Source organism: Heterocephalus glaber, unplaced genomic scaffold (genome assembly GCF_053883595.1).
Source record: "Heterocephalus glaber isolate CG9 unplaced genomic scaffold, H.glaber_assembly_v1.0 deba00001072, whole genome shotgun sequence".
Taxonomy (NCBI): Eukaryota; Metazoa; Chordata; class Mammalia; order Rodentia; family Bathyergidae; genus Heterocephalus; species Heterocephalus glaber.
Genome location: NW_028258189.1, coordinates 1,748,433 through 1,768,341, shown reverse-complemented (window position 1 = coordinate 1,768,341; position 19,909 = coordinate 1,748,433). Strand labels below are relative to the sequence as shown.

Genomic DNA, 19,909 nt, shown 5'->3' with positions numbered 1-19,909 from the left:
CTTTCTCTCCTCCCAATTAACAGAGGTGTATTATTAATAACACTCATCGCCTAATCGAGCTTTGTGTGGCCAAGTTGTCCCAGGACTGGTTTCCACTTCTAGAACTACTTGCCATGGCCTTAAATCCTCGTTGCAGATTTCATATCTACAATGATATGCGTCCATGTGAACTGCTTTCCTCAAGTATTCATTTACCAGAAGATGAACTCTTTGCGTGTTCTCCAAATGTTCGATCACCAAAAGTGTGTTGGTTTATTTTTTATATTAAGTATTATAAAGCTTTAAGGCAGGTTAGTTGTTTTGCATTGCTCATAGATCAACAGCGATGCACACTGATCAAAATATAATGATGAACCAGTCAAAACACAGACTTGTTTTATATAGGTTTCTATTTAAAGAGGCATTATTTCATGTTTTCTTTTTTTTGGAACCGGGGATTGAACTCCGGGCCCTTGGTCTTGCGCAGCAGGCAGTGAAACCACAGAGCTAAATCCCCGGCCCTTCATATGTACTATCGACTAATTGACTTTGAACTCATGGCAATAACTGTAAGCTGTATGTGAACAAAGTTTCTTAAATACTGATCAATTGATGAATACTCTTACTGCAACCTGACCCTGTATTTCCCTTAGGAATGATTCAATATTTGCTGACTTTGGAGAAGATAATTTCTACATGTAACACATGTTTCATGTCTGGTTGTGTGTGTGTTGTGAAATACCAGAAAACATACTGAGATCTAAAATTTTGTGTTCTTTTTATAATGTACCATTAGGCATACCTTAAAATGCCCTTGGTTTCTTAGTAGGTTATCTTAGTGTTCACCAATATCTGAATGTTGAATAGGGAAAAGATATTTCATTCTGCTTTTATACTTGCCTTATACTTGACAAAATTATAACTTAACTTTACACAATCATGGAAGAAGTAAAAGAGGATGTAATTGCAACGAATACATCAAAAGAACTAAGAAAAACAGCCAAGACCTCTGTTACCACAGGCAAAGACACATATAAGACATCCAGCTTTCTACATGTATTAATGTCACTTTAATGTCTCAAAGATGGATTGATTATGTTGTTTGACAGTTAAATATTTTTAACTGAAAAAATTTTACCAACAGTACAAAAGGAGTTTTAGCATGTATCCAATTATACACACACATACACATATGTGTAAATGCATACACATATGTGTAAATGCATACACAGATTTCAAAAAGGAAAACAAAATGTTAGAGTACCTTTAAAGAGATAGCAAATTTCTATAAACACAATTTTTTTTCTTCCCAGCATTGATACCTCTCCTTTATTTTTCTGTGGCTAAGACTTGTAGTTATTATGTTGGATAGAAGTGGTGAAAGCAAACATCTTTGCCTATTCCCAGTTACGGAAAAAGCTTTTAGTTTTTCACCATTGAATATATATATATTTTTGTTGTTGTTGTTAAATTCTTTTATTGGTACATTTTAGGTATACAACACAATTACATTTTTCATTGGGAATTGTACCTTTACATAAAGCTTCTTGGTTTTTATTTTTTCCCCATTCCTAGCCCTCCCTTCACCCACTCCACCCTTCCCTGTTTACAAAGACTTTATTTCCATTTCTCATCATTTTTCCTTTCCCTTCTTTCCTTTCCCCTGCCCCTCCCACTACCCCTACCCTTTTGGACCTTTTCTTCCTATTTTGCGTTATTGACTATTCATTCACCATTGAAAATATTAACTGTGTGCTTTTTGAAAATAGTAGTTAGGCGCTGAGGATTTAGCTCAGTGGTTCCACTGCCTGCCTTGCAAACGCAAGGTCCCGAGTTCGATCCCTGGTACCAAAAAAAATAATAAATTTTAAAAATAAACATATAAATAAGAAAATTTTAAAAAATAGTTGAGCTAGTTTCCTTCTGTGAAGAAAGAATTGAATTTTGTCAGTTTCTTTTTTGTATCAATTGAGACTAATATTTCGGCTTTTTCTTCATTCTGTTAATGTGATGTATTGCAATGAATGACATATACTGAAGTTCATTCAGAAAAATATGTTAGTCATGTATGTAATCTTTCAAATAGGCTTTGGATTTTGTTACTAAGATATTAATGGGTTTTCTATCAGTGTATGTAAGGAAGATTAGTCTGTACTTTTCTTCTAATGTCTTTCCTACAGTGCGGGTCACTGGACATTTCATTTTTTGTGTTTGTTTGTTTTTTGGTACCAGAGATTGAATTTAGTTAGGCCCTTGAGCGTGCAAGGCAGGCATGGTGCCACTGAACTAAATCCTCAGCCCTGTTTTTATTTTATAATATTTATTTTATTTTATTCCATTCCCTCTCCCCTCTCTGTGCACAAAAAGCTGATTTCGATTTTTTCCTTGTTTTCACTTTTTTTCTTCTCCCTTCCTTCGTTTCTCCTTTTCTCCTCCTCCCTTGTTCCCTTTCCCATTTGAACATTTTCTTCCCCCTTTCCAATACCTACTATACATTTTAATCCTAACTTCCACTATCAGTTTCTCACACCAGAGAAACAGTGCTGTATTTAAACATGCTATTTGGTGCATGTGTGTGTGTTTGTGTGTACACATATAAATAAGATTTTTATCTCTTCCTATTGTATTTTGTTCCCTTTACAAGGATTTAGTAACCTTCTTTTTCTCTCTTAATCAGTCTTGGACTGTCTGCAAATAGAATAGCTGCCCCTGCTTTTTTCCAGTTTCCTGTTCCATGGAATATTGTTTTCCATGCCTTGGCTTTCCATCTGAATTTGTTTTTGGACATTCAATTATGTGAACGGTCAGTGTTTCAGAAGAGAATTAGAAGGACTGACTGTAGGGTTTTTTTGTTTGTTTGTTTGTTTGTTTGGGGTTTTTTTACTGTATAGTGTATTTCTTCATTGAAGGTCTTCTGCAGGAATTATTGATACAGCCTCTTTCTTGCTAGTACATTTATTCATTTTGTTTGGTCATGACTCAGTATAGGTCGTATATTTCTAGAATTTTGTCCTTTCTTCTTGTTAGGAAGTTTGTTGGGATACAGGGTTTCATAGTACCCTCCAATGATCCTTTTTATTTCCATCAAATATCTAGTCATGTACTTTATTTCAGATACCAATTATTTGTGTCTTCTCCCTTCTCTTTTGGGCACCTAGCTAAAAGTTGCTTAGTTTTTTTCAAAAGCCAAATTTTTTTTTTTGATACTGGTAATAGAACTTGGGTTCTTAACCTTGCAAGGCAGGCAGCGGAACCACTAAGCTAAATCCCCAGCCCTCAAAAGCTAAATTTTGATCTTACTATTGATTTCCTGTTTTCTCTTTCCATGTTTCTGCTTTGGGTTTGTTATTCCTTTTCTCGTAAATGTTCCTCTTCATGAGACATTGGTCCTTTTACTCTACTGCCTGAGTTTTGATGTGTTATCAGTTTATTTACTTCAAGTACCCTAATTTCTGTTTTGATATATTCTCTAATTTACCAGTGTTTAAAATGCATCGTTTCATATCTTTTCTATTTGTGGATTGGCCATTTTTCCTTCTGCCATTGATTTTCAGTTTTATTCCATTAGGTTTGGTAAAGAAACATTCTGTGATTTCAGTCTTCTTAAATTTGTTGACTTACTTCACATATAAATGGATTATCCTGATTGATATTCCATGTGTTAAGAATGTGTGTTCTATTTTTAGAATGTTCTGTGTATACTTTTTAATTCAGTAGTTTTATATAGTATTATCTTTTTTTGTGTGTTGATCTTCTAGTCATTTCACCTGTTATTATAAGTATGGTTTTGAAGACTGGCTAGTATTAGAGAACTATTTCTCTTCTCTTTGTCAGTATTAGCAGCTCTAAAGTTTGCTGCATGTTATAATCCATTTTCTTCTTTTATCACACTCAGCATCTTGGAATGATACATCTTCAGTTTCTCAGTGTTAATTTTGCCTTGTTCAAGTTTCCTGTTGAATTTTTCAATTCATATAGTGTGATTTCATCTACTGAAATTTTTATAACTTCTGTCTACATAAATGTAGTCATTTCATCATTTTACTTGAATACATTTTGTTCTTCCTCCATGTTTTATTATAGCTCTTTGAGAATATCTGACATGTAAAGTCTTCTGTCAAGTAGGTTTGTTTTCCAGAGATCTATTTGCTGGTTTTGGGGGGTTTTTTTAGTAGATCATCCTTTCCTATTTGTTGTCACGTTTTGTTGAAAATTGGGCATTTGAGAAAACTTTTCCCAGTCTTTATGGAATGGGCCAGGGCAGGGGAAATCCCTTCAGTGATCAGCCCAGCAAGAAAGCATAAAATTTTAGGCAGCCTCTTGCTGGCATGGGTCTCCTTCAGGCTTTATGTGTACTTTTTCTTTCCATGATCCCTGTTTGCATGGCTGATTTATAAATTTTGTAATTGCTCTGAGACTTACCACCTCTACTTGTACTTGATGTTTTATCTTTAATGCTTTTCAGTCAATAATTTGTTGTCTACAGATCTGTAGTTCCCTCGTTGTTATGAATTATCTTACCAGTGCTTCCTTTAGCCTGAGTTTCAGGCCAGTTTTGCCCACTTGACCGATATAAACATCACTCTCTCAGGCAGCCCACAGGTTAGAAGATTGTAAAATCAGGCCCTTCTCCTCTGTTAAGGTCAGGTAAGGGAATTTAGGGGTCATGTCCCTGATTTCCCCAAACTGCTTTGTAAAGAGAGTAGACAAAGATAAGGAAAAACACCACAAAATGACCCTCATCCTTTTGAATATGGCTTTTTCTTGATAAAACTAAGTTAATATGTAAGGATATATGATAGTAAATTTTTTCACAAATAAAACAGTTGCTAGAAGTTTTAAACTTTGTGGATTTCCATCACACCAAACATAACAGTATTCTTTAGGAGAATTATGTAACCAAGTGGAATGGCACCTTCCTATAATCACAGCACTTTTGGACACCGAGGCAGAAGATTGCAAGTTTGAGCCCAGTCTGGTCAATTAGCAAGACTGCTCAAAAAAGAAAAATTGGGCCGAGGGTTTAGCTCAGTGGCACCTTGCCTGCCTAGCAAGTGCAAGATCCTCATTTCAATCCCTGGTACCCTCACCCCCAAAAAAATTGAAAAAAAGAAAAATCATTTTAAAAGGCCTGGAGATATAACTCCCTTGCCACTAAAAAGAGACTTCTCTTTTATTTCCAGTTTTTGTGTGTCAAATATGAGGGGTTCTTGGTGTGTGTTTTAAATATAGAGATTAATTCTGTCCAAGATTGGTGGCGAAATAGCCTGTTTCCTCCCCTCTACTATATTTATTGTCCCCCAGAATTTGCCTTTTGGGAAAACAGTATTTGAAAAAGTCTTTGTAATCTTATTTAATTCTTGACTCACTCATCCATTCCTTTTTGAGTTAATCTTTTAATTCAATTTACAGGTATACGTACAAACATGGTTACATCACCTGTACCTAGTTTGTATTTACAGATAAATGAGTTATGAACAAATACTAGTGATGCCTCTGAGCTGCTCTGTAATTATTGTCTGTGTTGCTTCTCACTGAAAGAATACAAAGAACAAATCAGAAGGTTTAAGTTGTGTGTGTGTGTGTGTGTGTGTGCGTGTGCGCGTGCCCATTTTATCCAAATAGTTTGAATGTTTTTTAAAGATAATTGCATTGATTTATTAAATTGTCTGTTTTTGGTCTTTTTACGCAAATACATTTCAGGTAGTACTTTTTTTTCTTTAAGAGATTTAATTCTTAATCATTAACTGTGTTACAGGGTTGGCTAGTGGATCTCATTAATCGATTTGGCACATTAAATGGGTTCCAGATTTTGCATGATCGTTTTATTAATGGATCAGGATTAAACATTCAAATAATTGCAGCTCTTATTAAGTAAGTTGTATTTTAAAACAAATTTTCAGTGCACTGTACAAATTGCTTTCCTGGTTCTTTAAAATTACTGCGTTTCAGTTTTCTCATGAGTTTTCATTTTAGAATAAATGAAATGACATTTGTTTTAAATGGTGAAACTGGTTTGTGAATATACTTATGGTGGAAAAAAAATCTCACAAATTTTTTGTCATCTTTTTTTCAGACCTTTTGGCCAATGCTATGAGTTTCTCAGTCAACATACATTGAAAAAATACTTCATTCCAGTTATAGAAATTGTTCCCCAGTTATTAGAAAAGTTAAGTGATGAAGAATTGAAAAATGAGGCCAAAAGTGATGCCCTTTCAATGATTATTAAATCTCTGAAGAATTTAGCTTCAAAGATTTCAGGACAAGAAGAAACTATAAAAACTTTAGAAATGTTTAGGTTAAAAATGATACGCAGGTAAGATATTTTCTGCTTTAAATTATTATTCATATAAGTTCTTAAAAATTATATTTAATACAAATTTCTCTTACAGATTGTTACAGATTTCTTCCTTTAATGGGAAGATGAATGCATTGAATGAAATTAATAAGGTAATATCTACTACATCATATTATACTCACCATAATCATAATTGTGAAGAGGAAGAGTGGCTGACAGCTGAGCGAATGGCAGTAAGATACTTTTGTGAATTCCTTTATGAATAAGAATCTTACAGGAAATGGAAATAAAGAACAACACGGGAGAGATAAGAAATAGAAGTTCAGATACTTCCCCAAACTACAAATTTTATTTTAAAAATATTTCAATATTGGGCTGGGGATTTAGCTCAGAGGTTTTGCCATCTGCTGCCCAAGCACAAGGACCCAAGTTCAATCCTTGGTACCAGAAAAAAAAAAAATTTCAATATATATACTAATAGGTTTTATTTTTTCTTATTTTACCAGCTTAGTTTAGTTCATTAAGAAGAAAGAGTTGTGTTATCTATTTCTTTTTTTTAAGAATCTTTTTTTTTTTGGTACCGGGATCGAACTTGGGTCCTTGTGCTTGGCGCAGCATGTGGCAAAACCACTGAGCTAAATGTTTGGCCCCTGTAAGAACCTTTTTATGTCTTGTACTCTGAGTAACTGCTTTGAAGGTGATACGTGGTGGAATAACTTACTATTCTCTGATTATGAAATTTTGTTCTGTTTTCATAAAATAAAAGAAGGCAGATAAAAGAATCTTAAAGGAAGCTAGTTGTCAGTTACTATTAAAACCAACAAAAGCAAAAATGATTTTTTAAAAAAAAAATCTTACATAACACTAAAACTTCTTCATAATGTTGACAACAATAATTTACTTGGAAAGTGTTAAGGGTAATATTTTATAAGCTTAATTGCCGGGTGGATGTTTTTATAATGCATTTATAATTTAGTGGTTTATTTAAACTGAGATAGACTTTATTTTTTGTACTGGGGATCGAACTCAGGACCTTGTGCTTGAGAGGCAGGCACCAGAACCACTGAGCTAAGATAGACTATTTTTTAAAAAAGGCTTAGATAGATCTGGAGTTTGAAATGATCTGGTGATAACTTGGCAACTCAGTTTAGAGTTCTAATTTTTGGATTATAAAATCCAAAACTCTCCAAGGATCAACTTTTATTATGCTTTTAAACATAATGTTTTTTTTCTATGTTGAGGCTTTATACCCACTTTAACAAGAACTGTATCTCCAGCATTTATTTTTTGAGAGTCTCATTAAATTGGCCAGGCTGTCGTTATATGTGACCAGCTTTGGCCTTCCAAGTAACTTATTACAGGCATGTGCTATAACACTCAACTGAATAATACTACTTTTAAAATGAATCACATTTGTGTTACATTAATATTGAAAGTACGATATGTTTATTCTCTATTTTTATAATTTTTGTTTGAAGTTAATAAATATGTCATCTAAGAAATATTATGACAAATACATTTATAATAAGAATAATCTATAGTAGTATTCATTATGTTGTGGAAATGATTAAACTATGGAAAAGGATTTTGAAGACATGGGAAGTTCTGAGGAAATAATATCTAACTTAGATATAAGCTTTGACTTAGTTCTGAGGTCATATTTTATGCATGAATTCAGTCTGTCTACTTTGTGTACTGTTCAGTACAAAGGCTTCAGAGCTGCACACAGTGGCACATGCCTGTAATCCTAGGTCTCTGGGAGCCTGAGCCAAGAAAATCTCACATTCAAGCCAGAGTGAGTAATTTAGTGTGACCCTGACTCAATAAATAAAGGACTGTAGCTTAATATGAAGCCCGGGATTCAATACCATTCCTAAGCAAACAAAACACCAGAAAGTTAATAGTGAATTATAGTGTTCATTCGTTCTTGAATTGTTACCACTTCTCAACAGATACAAAAATAAAAGTATTTAGAATATTTTGAAGCAGATTGATATGATTGTGTCATTTTTTAATTGTTTTGCAAAAGAATCTGTCCAAACAGATTGAGAAATACAAAACTAGTTATTTCCAACAGATAGTTTGAGAGGTGTATTGATACAGCATATGTAGTAGAATTTCTCTGTATGAAGAATTCCATAAAATTACTAATTGCACATCAGTGTGTTAAGGTTTGTGAATTTACAAGAGAACATTTTGTATGCAAAATTGCATTCCACAGAATTATTTATTGTATTGTTTAATTTGCATTAAAACACTTCATATATTATTAGTCTGTCATAATGTGAACATGTATATTATTTGAACTTTTGAATTTTCATTTATATTTAGAAAATTGAACTGTGCATTTATCTTACCTTTTTTTAAAAAAAACCAGGTTTTTAGTTTTTTTATTGAAACATATTTTTTACACTTAGGAATGGATTCAGCAAAACAGTATCTTATCCATAGTCTTGAAAGATAGTCTTCATCATCCACAGTATGTAGAAAAGCTAGTGAAGATTCTTCGTTTTTTGATTAAAGAAAGAGCTCTTACATTACAGGATCTTGATCATATCTGGGCAGCACAGGTAATTTGTTTTTATAAGAAATACTCTAAAAATTAGACTAGAGTACTATAATGACATCCAAGTTTATATTGCCTTATTTTTAGTAATTTACTTGCTATCTTATGTACCACATCCTGCTAAGAATTTTATAAAAAAAATTTTTTTCCCTGTCCTTATAGATAACAAAATTTATTGATTGTTTTAGACAAGAACCTACAGTAAAATAACTACTAAAGAATCTATAATTGCTGGAGTTTTACTGTGAAATGTATGAAGAAACAGTTGTCATGGGCCGGGGATTTAGCTCAGTGGTTCTGCTGCCTGCCTCACAAGCTTAGGGTGCCAAGTTTGATCCCTGGTACCAAAACAAAAAAAAGAAAACAGATGTCACAAGAGTCAACAGTACTATATTATTTACAAAATATGCTTATAGCAGCTTGTCACTTCATAGTAAATATCCTTGATTTCAGAAAAACTAATATATCATTTCTTATCTTAATGACAAGACTTCTACTCATGGATCACTTGAAAAATACTATTAAACACTGCATTCCAAATATGTGTGTATGCGTCCGTGTGTGTGTGTTTTATTAGAAATTGACAAAGGAGTGCCGTCACAGTGGGCTGTATCCAAATCTTTTTTTTTTTTTTTAATAATTTCTCAGCCAATCTACTTAAGTTGTCCAGATTTGACTTCAGTTTTGTTTTTTTTTTGGTACTGGGGATCAAACTCCTGTCCTTGCGCTTTTGTAGCAGGCAGCGAAACCACTGGGCTAAATCCCCGGCCCTGACTTCAACTTTTAATCCTCTTGCCTCAGTCTTTCAGAATTTTGGGAATACAGTGTGTGCCAGCATGAGTTGTGCAAAGATTTTTTTAGAAAGTCAAACCAGACAAATAGTGAAGCTTTTCTTTATTGGACACTTAGGTTTTTAGTTTTTGAAACAGTTCACTATTTTAAATTCTTTTTCTTTTATCGTAGTTATTATGATAAATACCCTATAAATTTTCATATGAATTCCTCAAATTCCTTAAACAACAGTGCCAAAAAATTGTATTGCTGAGTTTTAAATAATATTTGAAGTATTGACAATTCTGTTATGTCTCAGATGAAGATAGAAATGTTTATTAATAAAGTGGGTTTTATTTGCTTTTTAAAAATTTTATTTCCACCAACAGGCGGGGAAGCATGAAGCCATTGTGAAAAATGTGCATGATCTACTTGCACAATTGGCTTGGGATTTTTCTCCTGAGCAACTTGATCATCTTTTTGATTGCTTTAAGGTAATTTGTTCAAACAGTGAAGTATTGATGTTTCACTGCAAGTGGAATTAATTAAATAGGTCTGATTTGCCTTTAGCCAGTACACATACTGATACATACTGGAGAATATTTAGTATAGAAACTAGTCATTGTTGTCTTTTCAAATCAAATCTCAACAGTATAGTTTGTGTTATAATAAATTATGACACAAATGAAGATTGTTCAACAGTTATGACTGAAGTTAATTCTTCCATTAAAATAAATAAAAGAAATGCACAGAAGAATTAAATAGTGAGGAAAAAAAGATTTTAAAAATATTATACTTCTCTGGAAGAGCTTCAAATCTTGATGAGGAAGTGAGTTAGCCATTCTTTCTAATTTGTACCTGAGTGATATCGTCTCTCTTCTGTTACATGATGCTTATCTAAAGAGTATTGTACAAATATTTGAGTTCTTAAGCCTGTGTCTTTTTAAAAAGTTATTTGTAATCCTTGCTCAATATTTATTTTTACAGAGCCTTGCTGGTTGACAGTTGAATGAATCTGAAATTAATATTCGTACTCCATAATGATAAAGAATGGTTTTTACATTTTGGGTGCTGTTATTTTTCTTCTGGTGAATGTTTGGTTGTTAACACACACACATATACACACACCCTTCACCTCCCCATGTTGTAGATACAGTTTAGGAGTTTGCATGCGCTAGACACTCTCCAGAGCTATCCTTCCACCTGTGTTCATTACATTAGTCATTTCTCAGTCTTTTGAAAACAATAGTCAATTGTCATTAAGCCTTTTACTTATTCTGCATAGAAAGTTTTAAATTTTGATAAAGTCCAATTTCTTTTTTTTTCTTTTACAAGTGGATGATTTTGGTCTCATGTTTAGGATATCATTTGTCTAGTACAGGCCTTCAAAGATTTTTTTTCTATATAGTATATTTGTCAGAATTGTTTTAGTTGTTTAATATGTAGGTCTGTACCCTATTTGAAGTAATTATTTGTTTATTATATGAAGATAGGGTTCCAGGTACATTGTTTCTCATGTGAATATTGATCAAACATTTGTTGAAAAGATTTCTTTTTCTCATCATGGACTTGTTCTGGTATCTTTGTCTGGAGTCATTTAATCATAAATGAGAAGGTTGAGTTTTCTCTTCTGTTGATCAATGTCTGACACTATACTTCACTAATGTATTTCTGTAGGTTTTCACATTAGGAAGTGTAAGGCCTCACACTTCTTGGAAAATGGTTTTAGCTGTTTTCAATCCATTTAACATCTATGAGAATTTTAGTTACTAGCTTGTCAGTATCTACAAAGTTAGCTCTAATTTTGATAAGAGTTTCTAGGCAACTATAGACAAATTTGTATTTCCATCCTGGAAATGGGGGAGTGGTGGTTAGAGGTCAGACCAGGGTTTGTACATGCTAGACAAAGAGCTTAAGCATGAAGTGTACACCCATCCCTGTATTGTGATCATGTAGTAGAATTCATCCAGTCCATTAACATGGAATGTCTGTCTTTCCACTTATTTAGGTCTTACTTAGATTCCAGTGACTTTTTAAAATAATCATTGTACTTTTGTAAAATTTATAAAGTAAACAGTGGGTTTTTTATTGTCAGTGAAAGTGTTTCTCTCTTTTTTTTTTTAAGTTAAGTCCATTGGTACATTTCAGGTATACAGTATGATGAAATTAATCATTGGGAATTTGTACCTTTACATGATATATCTTGGTTCTTACTTGTTTCCCCCATTCCCCTGCCCTCCTGCCCCTTCATCCCTACCTATTTATAAAGACTTTGTTTCTGTTTTTACCTTTTCTCATATTTATTCCTTTCCTTTTTCTCCTTTGTCTTACCCCCCCACACACACACACACCTGCCTGCCTTGCTTCCCCTTCCCGTTTGGATCTTTTCTTCCTGTTTCACATTATCTGTTATACATTTTGTCCTCATTTACACTTACAATTTCTCACACCAGAGAAACTATTCAGTATTTACACGTGTTCTATTTATTTCACTTAAAAGTACGGCCTCAGTGTGCATCCACTTAGCTATAAATGTGTCTGGTTTATCATTCTTTACAGATGAGAAGTACTCCATTTGATTTTTTTTAGAACCACATTTTCTTTATCCAGTTACCAGTTGATGGGCATTTGAGCTGTTTCCAAGTTTTAGCTATTACAAATTGTGCTGCTTTAAACATGGGTGAGCATATATCACTGTAGTATGATGCTTTTAATTTTGGGGGGCAGATACCCAACAGAGGAATAGCTGGGTCAAATGGGACCTCTAATCCTAGTTCTTTGAGGTATCTCTGTAATGACTTCCACAGTGGTTATAGCAGTCTGCACTCGCACCATCATTGGAGAAGAGTTCCTTTTTCCCCACACCCCCACCAGCATTCGTTATTGGTTGATTTATTGATAGCAGCCATTCTTTCTGGAGTGAAGTGGAATCTCAGCGTTTTAAGTTGCATCTCTCGGGTGATATCAAAAAATGAAGTTAGAGGACTTCCATGAACAAAACTTTGATTTCATTTTTTGGTATTTCACATTTAATGTATAGGAATATGTATCTTATATGTAGAAATTTGACTGTTTGATTTAGATATTGTATTCTGCAGCCTTGTTAAATTTCTTACAGAATCTTTTAATTAATTCTTTACATTTTTTTCCATTTGCAAGATCGTATTTTTTGCAAAGATAAGTTTACTTCTTTTGCATACATTTTTTATCTTCTTAGTTGCCTTAATTGGAACCTTTAGTACAAAGGGAAACCAGGTTTAATGGTGCACACCTATAATCCAGCTTCACAGGAGGCTGAAGCAGGAAGGTCATAAATTCAAGGACAGCTTTAGGGACTTAGTGAGACTGTGTCTTAAAAAATTAAGTTAAAGAGGGCTGGGGATTTAGCTCAGTGGTTCTGCCACCTGCCTTGCAAGTGCAGGGTCCTGAGTTTGATCCCCAGTACCACCACCCCCAATAGGGTAAAGTAAGGGATGGGCTTATAGTTCAGTGGTAGTGACTGCTTAGAATGTATGAAGCTCTGGGTTCCATAACAACACCATAAAAAGCCATCAGAATTGCCATTCTATAGCCAGGTGTGGTGGCACACACTTGTAATCCTAGCACTTGGGAGGCTGAAGCAGGAGGATCACTGCAAGTTGAAGGCCAGCCTAGACTACATAGTGAGTTCAGGGTCGTTCTGAAGTACATAGTGAGACCCTGTCTCAGGGAAGAAAAAAACAAAAACAAACCTGGTATTCTTTTTCCTGAATTCAGCTTGAAAACTTTCAATCTTTTACCGTAAAATATAGATATAAATGGGAGGTTTTTATACATGCCTTTTGATTATTTTATTCATTTGTTCATTTAAGTTTTTTGAGACAGTCAGGCTATATAGTTCAGGCTCCCTTGAACTCCTGGCAGTCCTGTCTCAGGTGCTACAATACAGTTGTGTGCCATCACGCCCAGATTTTTTGTTTGTGTTTTAGTTTTTGCCACAGGGTCTCACTATGCAGTTCAGGCTGGTCTTCAACTCACTATATAACCCAGGAGTGCTGTAAATTCAGGTGTGCACCATCACCACTAGCCCCTGTTAGGTTTAGGGAGTTATCTTTTATTGCTAATTTACTGACTATCTTTATTATGATAATTATTTTAGCTTGTAAATTGAATTGTTTATTGATAACACATGTTTGTAGGGTTCATTGATTGCAACTTGGTTTTATCCAGTATCATTGCTCAGAGTTGTTTGATGTCTATAGACAGGACATACTTGGAGTGTTTCAGTTTCCCTGATCATTGTCAATTGTCTATACTTTTCTATGTTGAGAGACTAGGTGTAGATCAGTGCCAAATGTAGGTTCCTTAGACATGGTTGCTTGTGTGTGGCCTGGCTGCTGGCGAAGAAATGACACAAACCTCCAAAGCTGCTGGAATGTTCATTGAACTTACTGTTGACCTTATGAAGTTCTTTATAAATTCTGCATGATAGTTGTTTGTGAGACAAATGGTTAATCTTTTTGTCAGAAACTTTTATTAGCTGTTTGTATGAATTTATATAGGGCTTGTTTCATTTTATTTTTAGTTTTGTTTTTTGATATGGTCGCCCTATGTGTATTGAACTCACTGTTAGGCCAGGATGGCCCTGAACCTCTCAGTCTTCCACTAGTGGTCCTAGATTTTTAAATTTTGTTGAGGCTCTATTTGCTGACTTTTGTAAGTCATGCTTTTGATGTTATATCTGAGTGCTTTTTGCCTTTTTATAAATCCCAGTGAGTTTTTCTACATTTAGATGTGATTGTGGGGTTGTAGGGGTAGAGCTCCTGGAGATTGAATTCAAGGGCTTTGCCTTGTTCCCCTTTTTGAGGGGATGAGTGGAGTGAGATATCGTGTCTGGCTAAATGAGGCTGGCTCAGCCCTCCATACTGGGATTATGTGCACTACCGTACCTGGTTATAGCTGATCCATTTAATTAGGTTAGGGTTGTTTTGTTTCCTGTAACTGACTCATTTCCATTCCTCACTATGGTGAGAGAATATTATACAACTCATGCTGAATGCATTAGAGCTTTTACACCGTTTAAAGTCAGAAAATTAAAGTCAGGGACAAGCTGTTTATCAGTTGGAGGAGAATTCAGTTTTTGCTATGCTAAATCTCCCATTATATAAATACCGTGTACTTCTTCATTGATTTAAATCTCAATTTTTTTTCAGTGCTGTTTCCAGTATGCAAGTCCTTTAAATATTCTGTCAGATTTATCCTAAGGGATTGTTTATATGTGTTTTTTTGAGTGACTGTGAATGTGTAGGGGTTGTTTTTTCATTGGTACCAGGAATCAAATGTTTTGGTTTTTTAATGCTGATGTCTCTTACTATTACTATTTAGAAACATTTGATAGGTCTAGCTTGTGAAAGTCTTATGGAAGTCTAGATTTGTCCATCCGCTCTGAGATTCATTGGGAGTTTTACACAGAATCAGCATATGGGATGTCTTTTATTTTCCACTCTGCATGTTTCTTTTTCTGGCTTTATCATTCCAGCTAGAAATGACTGTATAATGTCAAATAACAGCTGTTGCCTAAGTATTTGTCTTTGTCATCTGTCTTGCTATGATCTGGGAGGAAAAAAGCATCAGTTTCTCATTAAGAATAATGTTAGCGCCTGCCTTGCAAGCACAAGGTCCCAAGTTTGATCCCCAGTACCAAAGAAAAAAAAAAGAAGAATGTTAGCGCCACTGTTTTTTTAGATAATCCTTTTCAGGTTGAGAATGTTCTCTTCTGTTTTATAAGAGTTGGTATCAATGAATATTTTGTCAGGTGTTAGTTCTACATAGATAAGTGTGATTTTGCTATTTTTCTTTTCCTTTTTACTATGATGAAATAATAGCAATTATTTTTTCATTATTGAATCAGTCTTGCATCCCAGAAATAATCGCATTTGTTCACATATCATTCTTTTTATAACTTTGAATCTTATTTTCTACTGTTAAGGCATTGTGCATCTGTGTTTTGAGAGAAGTAATCTGTAGGGTTGTTTTTTTTTTAAGTTTACCAAGTTTTTGCTAGTGGGATATTATTTGCTTATAAAATAAATGGAAAAACATTTCTTTCTATATTCTGGGAAAAATATATACAATTAGTATTACTGTATCTTCAAGTATTTTAGAGGCATTTTAAATTAAGAATTTCATTTCTATTTTCATTTTCTGTTGTATATGGTTCTCACGATAATTTGTGTTTATAATGTTCATTTTGTGTAAGTTGCCAAATTATGTTTGTTTCTAATTTTCCTTTTGACTGTAAAATGTATAATGACAACTCACTTTAACTCCGGATACTGATGATTTATATTTTTTTCTTTGCCAGTTTTGCTAGAACTTTATCTTATTATTTGCCCTTCATAAAACCAAGTTTTTTAACTAGTAGTTTAATTTTTTGTTTTAAAATTGATTTTCATTCTATTTAACATTTCACATGCTTTCACTAGACTCATTTTGGGTTTTTTGCTAGCTTTTTGAAGAAGCTTCAGCCAGTTGTGGTAACACACACCTGTAATCCCAGCACTTTGGAAGCTGAAGCAAGAGGATCACTGTGAGCTTGAAACCAACTTGGACTATACAGTGTGACCACAAAAGCTTCAACCATTTTTTGCCATTTTTTTTGTTTTGGTACCGGGGATTGAACTCAGGGCCTTGCACTTGCAAAGAAGGTTGCAACACCACTGAGCTAAATCTCCAACCCTAAGGATTTTGATTTTTACATCTTTGAGACAGAGTCTGCCTGTGTAGTTCAAGGTGTCCTACAGCTCACTAATATGTAGGCTGGCCTCAAACTTGTGGCAGTACTTCTGCCTTAGCAGATTTTATTACAGGAGTATACCACCATGCCTAGCAGGAGCTCCAAGAATTCGAACATGTTCTGTTTTCTTATGCATTTAATATGCTGTAGATTTTTGTCTCACCCTTAATTTGGTGTATGTAATATAATTTATAACTTTTGTACATCATTTTTGCTTGTCAGTTATATTTACTATATTTAATTATAGCTAGGTCTTAATAAAAAGTGCGGTAGAAACTTTCAGTATGATTTCTGTGCTTTCAAATTTGATATTTATGGTCCAGTATGAGGTCTTTAAAAAGAAAGTGAATTCTGTTGGGTAGAATGTCCTATGTCAACTTTTGTCTGGTTTTGTTACATTATAGGTGTTAATGTCTCCGATTATGATTTTTATCTATTTTTCCTGTTTTCATTTCATATAATTTGTAGTAGCAAATATTATCAGTTCCACATTTAGTATTTCTGTGTCTTAGGAATAGGTTGACTCTTTTTTATATAATGTCCTTTAATAATTTAACAATGTCTTTTTTAAAATTTTTTTTTATTAAATTCTTTTATTGGTACATTGTAGGTATACAACACAATTACATTTCTCATTGGGAATTGTACCTTTACATAATGCACCTTGGTTCTTATTTTTTCCCCATTCCTAGCCCTCCCTTCACCTCCTCCACCCTTCCCTATTTACAAAGACTTTATTTCCATTTCTCATCATTTTTCCCTTCTTTCCTTTCCCCTGCCCCTCCCACTACCCCTACCCCTTTGGACCTTTTCTTCCTATTTTACATTATCGATTATTCATTTTCATCATTGGAAACTTGCACTTTTACATAGTCTCTCTTGGTTCTTATTTTTCACCCTTGCCCAGCCCTACCTTCAACCCCTCCATTCCTCCCTATTTACAAAGATTTTGTTCCTATTTTTCCATTTTCTCATATTTATCCCATTCCCTTCTATCCTTTCCCCTAGCCCTCCCACTTCCTTCCCCTTTGCCCCTTCCTATTTCACATTACCTATTATACATTTAGTCCTTATTTAACTCTTTCAGTTTCTCACACCAGAGAATCTATTCGGAATTTATTCATGTGTGTCCTATTTATTTCACTTAAGAGTGTCACCTCAATGTGCATCCACTTAGCTATAAATGTCTCTAATTTCTCATTTTTTATGGCTGAGTAGTACTCCATTTTATAAAAAACCCACATTTTCTTTATCCAGTCTCCTACTTTCAGGAATCATTTCTATAGTTCGTTAACAATGTCTTTTAATGATTTTTTTTGCGGGTGGGGGAGGGGGGTCCTGAAATCTTTTAAACTTTGCATGTTAATATTTTATATTCTTTTATCCCTCCATCTTACTTTTTATATTAATACAAGTAATTCCTGTTAATTTCTGCCTTTATTAATTGGTATATTTATACCAGTGCATAGTATAATTACTAATACATACCTGTTTTTACATAGCCACTTTAAAATCTGATCATTCTCATATCTAGGAGTTATATTTTGTTGGCACCTATTTTTAAATTCATTTTGATATGTTCTTGTTTATTGTTGTGTCAAATAACTTTTGTTAGAAACCTGTAAATTTGTGTTATGCTATGAGATTCTCAGAATAGTTAAAATTTCTGCCAAGTCAGCACTTGGGAGGAGGCTAGAGCAGGAAGATTGCCATGAATTCAAAGCCAGCCTGAACTACATAGGGAGACATTCTCTCAAAAAGAAACCAATAAAAAACAGAATAAAATTACTGTTTTAGTGTTTTCTAGCACAACTCAGGCAAAAGGAGGGAGGAATGTTCACTGCCAAGTAGAGTAGAATTCCAAAATCCCAATGTTGTCTTAAAGGACCATTCTTTATTATTGTTATTGAGAGAAATTCCAGTTTGTGTTCCTTTCATTGACCATGGTGGGAGGTGACTGCTTGGATAGTAATAAAAGTCTTGACTTCCTCCTAGACTTTTATATATCTAGGTTAAATGTAGAATCATAGTTCACTATTTCATCCTCTTTTTAGTATTCTCCCGCAGTTGTTGGGCTTACTATAGGATTATGAAATGTAGGCTATCCACTCCACAGTTTGTGATCTGAGTAGAAGATGGGCCATTTTTTTAATTAGTATTTGGAATAGGTTGTGTTTCTAAACTTTCTTATTGTGCTAGGTTATTAACCTCTTTCCTAGCATTTGATTATAAACGTGGCTTAGAGAAAACTTTTCTTACCCACTACTACTAAGAATTAGCTACTAAGATGTCCGTTGCTGATTTCTTGTCATGAATATCTAAGAGAAGAAAATCGAAAAACTTCACTATGTTTTTACCCTTAGGTTCCAGTCTCTGGCTGGTCTACATTCTTTATTTCACTTTTCTGGACCTGCCTTTTTTGCTCCACTTCTCAGTTTTTTAGATTTTTTTAAAAATATGTATGATATTCAGAAGTTTTAGTTTTAGTTATACTTTAGTAAGACAAACAATGAAAAATGTACCAGTATCTATTCCATCTTAAAAGTGGAAGTTGTTTTATTTTAAGTGACTTAATTTCCTAGTAAAGATCATACATGTTTAATTGTTTCTATGTAAATTGGAGTTTATTTTTTTGTCATGGTCAATACTCTTTAAATTTCCAATAAAAAAATTTTTGATGTGTGTTCGTCACTTTCATTATCATTGAGATAAAATACCTGAAATCCAGAATTTAAAGAAGAGGTTTATTTTGCCTGAAGGTTTTAGTTCATAATTTGTTGGCTTCCTGGCAGTAAGGCATGATGGAAGGATCTGGTAGAAGAGAACTTCTCACCTCATGGCAGCCAGAATACAGAGTAGGAAAGGAGCAAGATTATACCCTTCCATATTGTACCCTCACTGACCTGTCTTTTCTGACAAGTCCCCCTGTCTCTGAGCAGCAAATCAGCTATAGTCCCCCCGTAATCCACTCAACCTTCCAAACATCTATAGCTTTGGGGGCCCTTTTAAACCTAAACCATAAATCGCACATTGTATTTCGTTTTGTTCTGAAAATGTTCAATATACATTACATACTTTATGATCTACTCTGTTCGTTTGCAACAAGTATTTTAAATTGGATATTTATCATTTTTAAAATGAAAAGCAGTAGAGACATCCCTCATTTAACAATTTAGTTCCATTCCTAGGACTAGATCATTAAATGAATTGGTCACTAAATGAGGAATTGTATACAGTATATACATTACAATATTTAGAACCAAAAATACGTTCAAAATAAACTCAAACTTCATGACTTTGCTTTATTTGTGTAACTTATATGCAGTTGCTGAATTGTACTGCACAGTACAATCAGCACAAATTAAGTACTGTAAAAATAAGGTGTAATACACAAAAAAGACATCGAGGTTCTATAATCAAGATGTACAGAATGTACAGAACAATAAAAAGACAGGTTCTAAGTCCAAGCAAGCGTCATAAGTCTGAACAGTCGTTAACCAAGTAGGCTATTAAATGAAGA

At 33.9% G+C, this 19,909-nt stretch overlaps 1 protein-coding gene across 16 annotated transcripts in view; it reads left to right on the top strand.

The window, feature by feature from the left end:
• LOC147828444 (ubiquitin carboxyl-terminal hydrolase 9X-like) overlaps positions 1 to 19,909 on the top strand; it is a 154,082-nt gene that overhangs the window by 39,526 nt on the left and 94,647 nt on the right. For 15 of the 16 annotated variants that reach the window (XM_087209920.1, XM_087209930.1, XM_087209927.1 and 12 more), the window contains 6 exons: positions 24 to 242; positions 5,738 to 5,853; positions 6,056 to 6,295; positions 6,372 to 6,510; positions 8,695 to 8,847; positions 10,004 to 10,108. In XM_087209920.1, coding sequence (XP_087066046.1) covers positions 24 to 242; positions 5,738 to 5,853; positions 6,056 to 6,295; positions 6,372 to 6,510; positions 8,695 to 8,847; positions 10,004 to 10,108 — 972 coding nt within the window. The remainder of the gene's footprint in view (positions 1 to 23; positions 243 to 5,737; positions 5,854 to 6,055; positions 6,296 to 6,371; positions 6,511 to 8,694; positions 8,848 to 10,003; positions 10,109 to 19,909) is intronic. The other variant, XM_087209929.1, reaches the window with a different exon arrangement.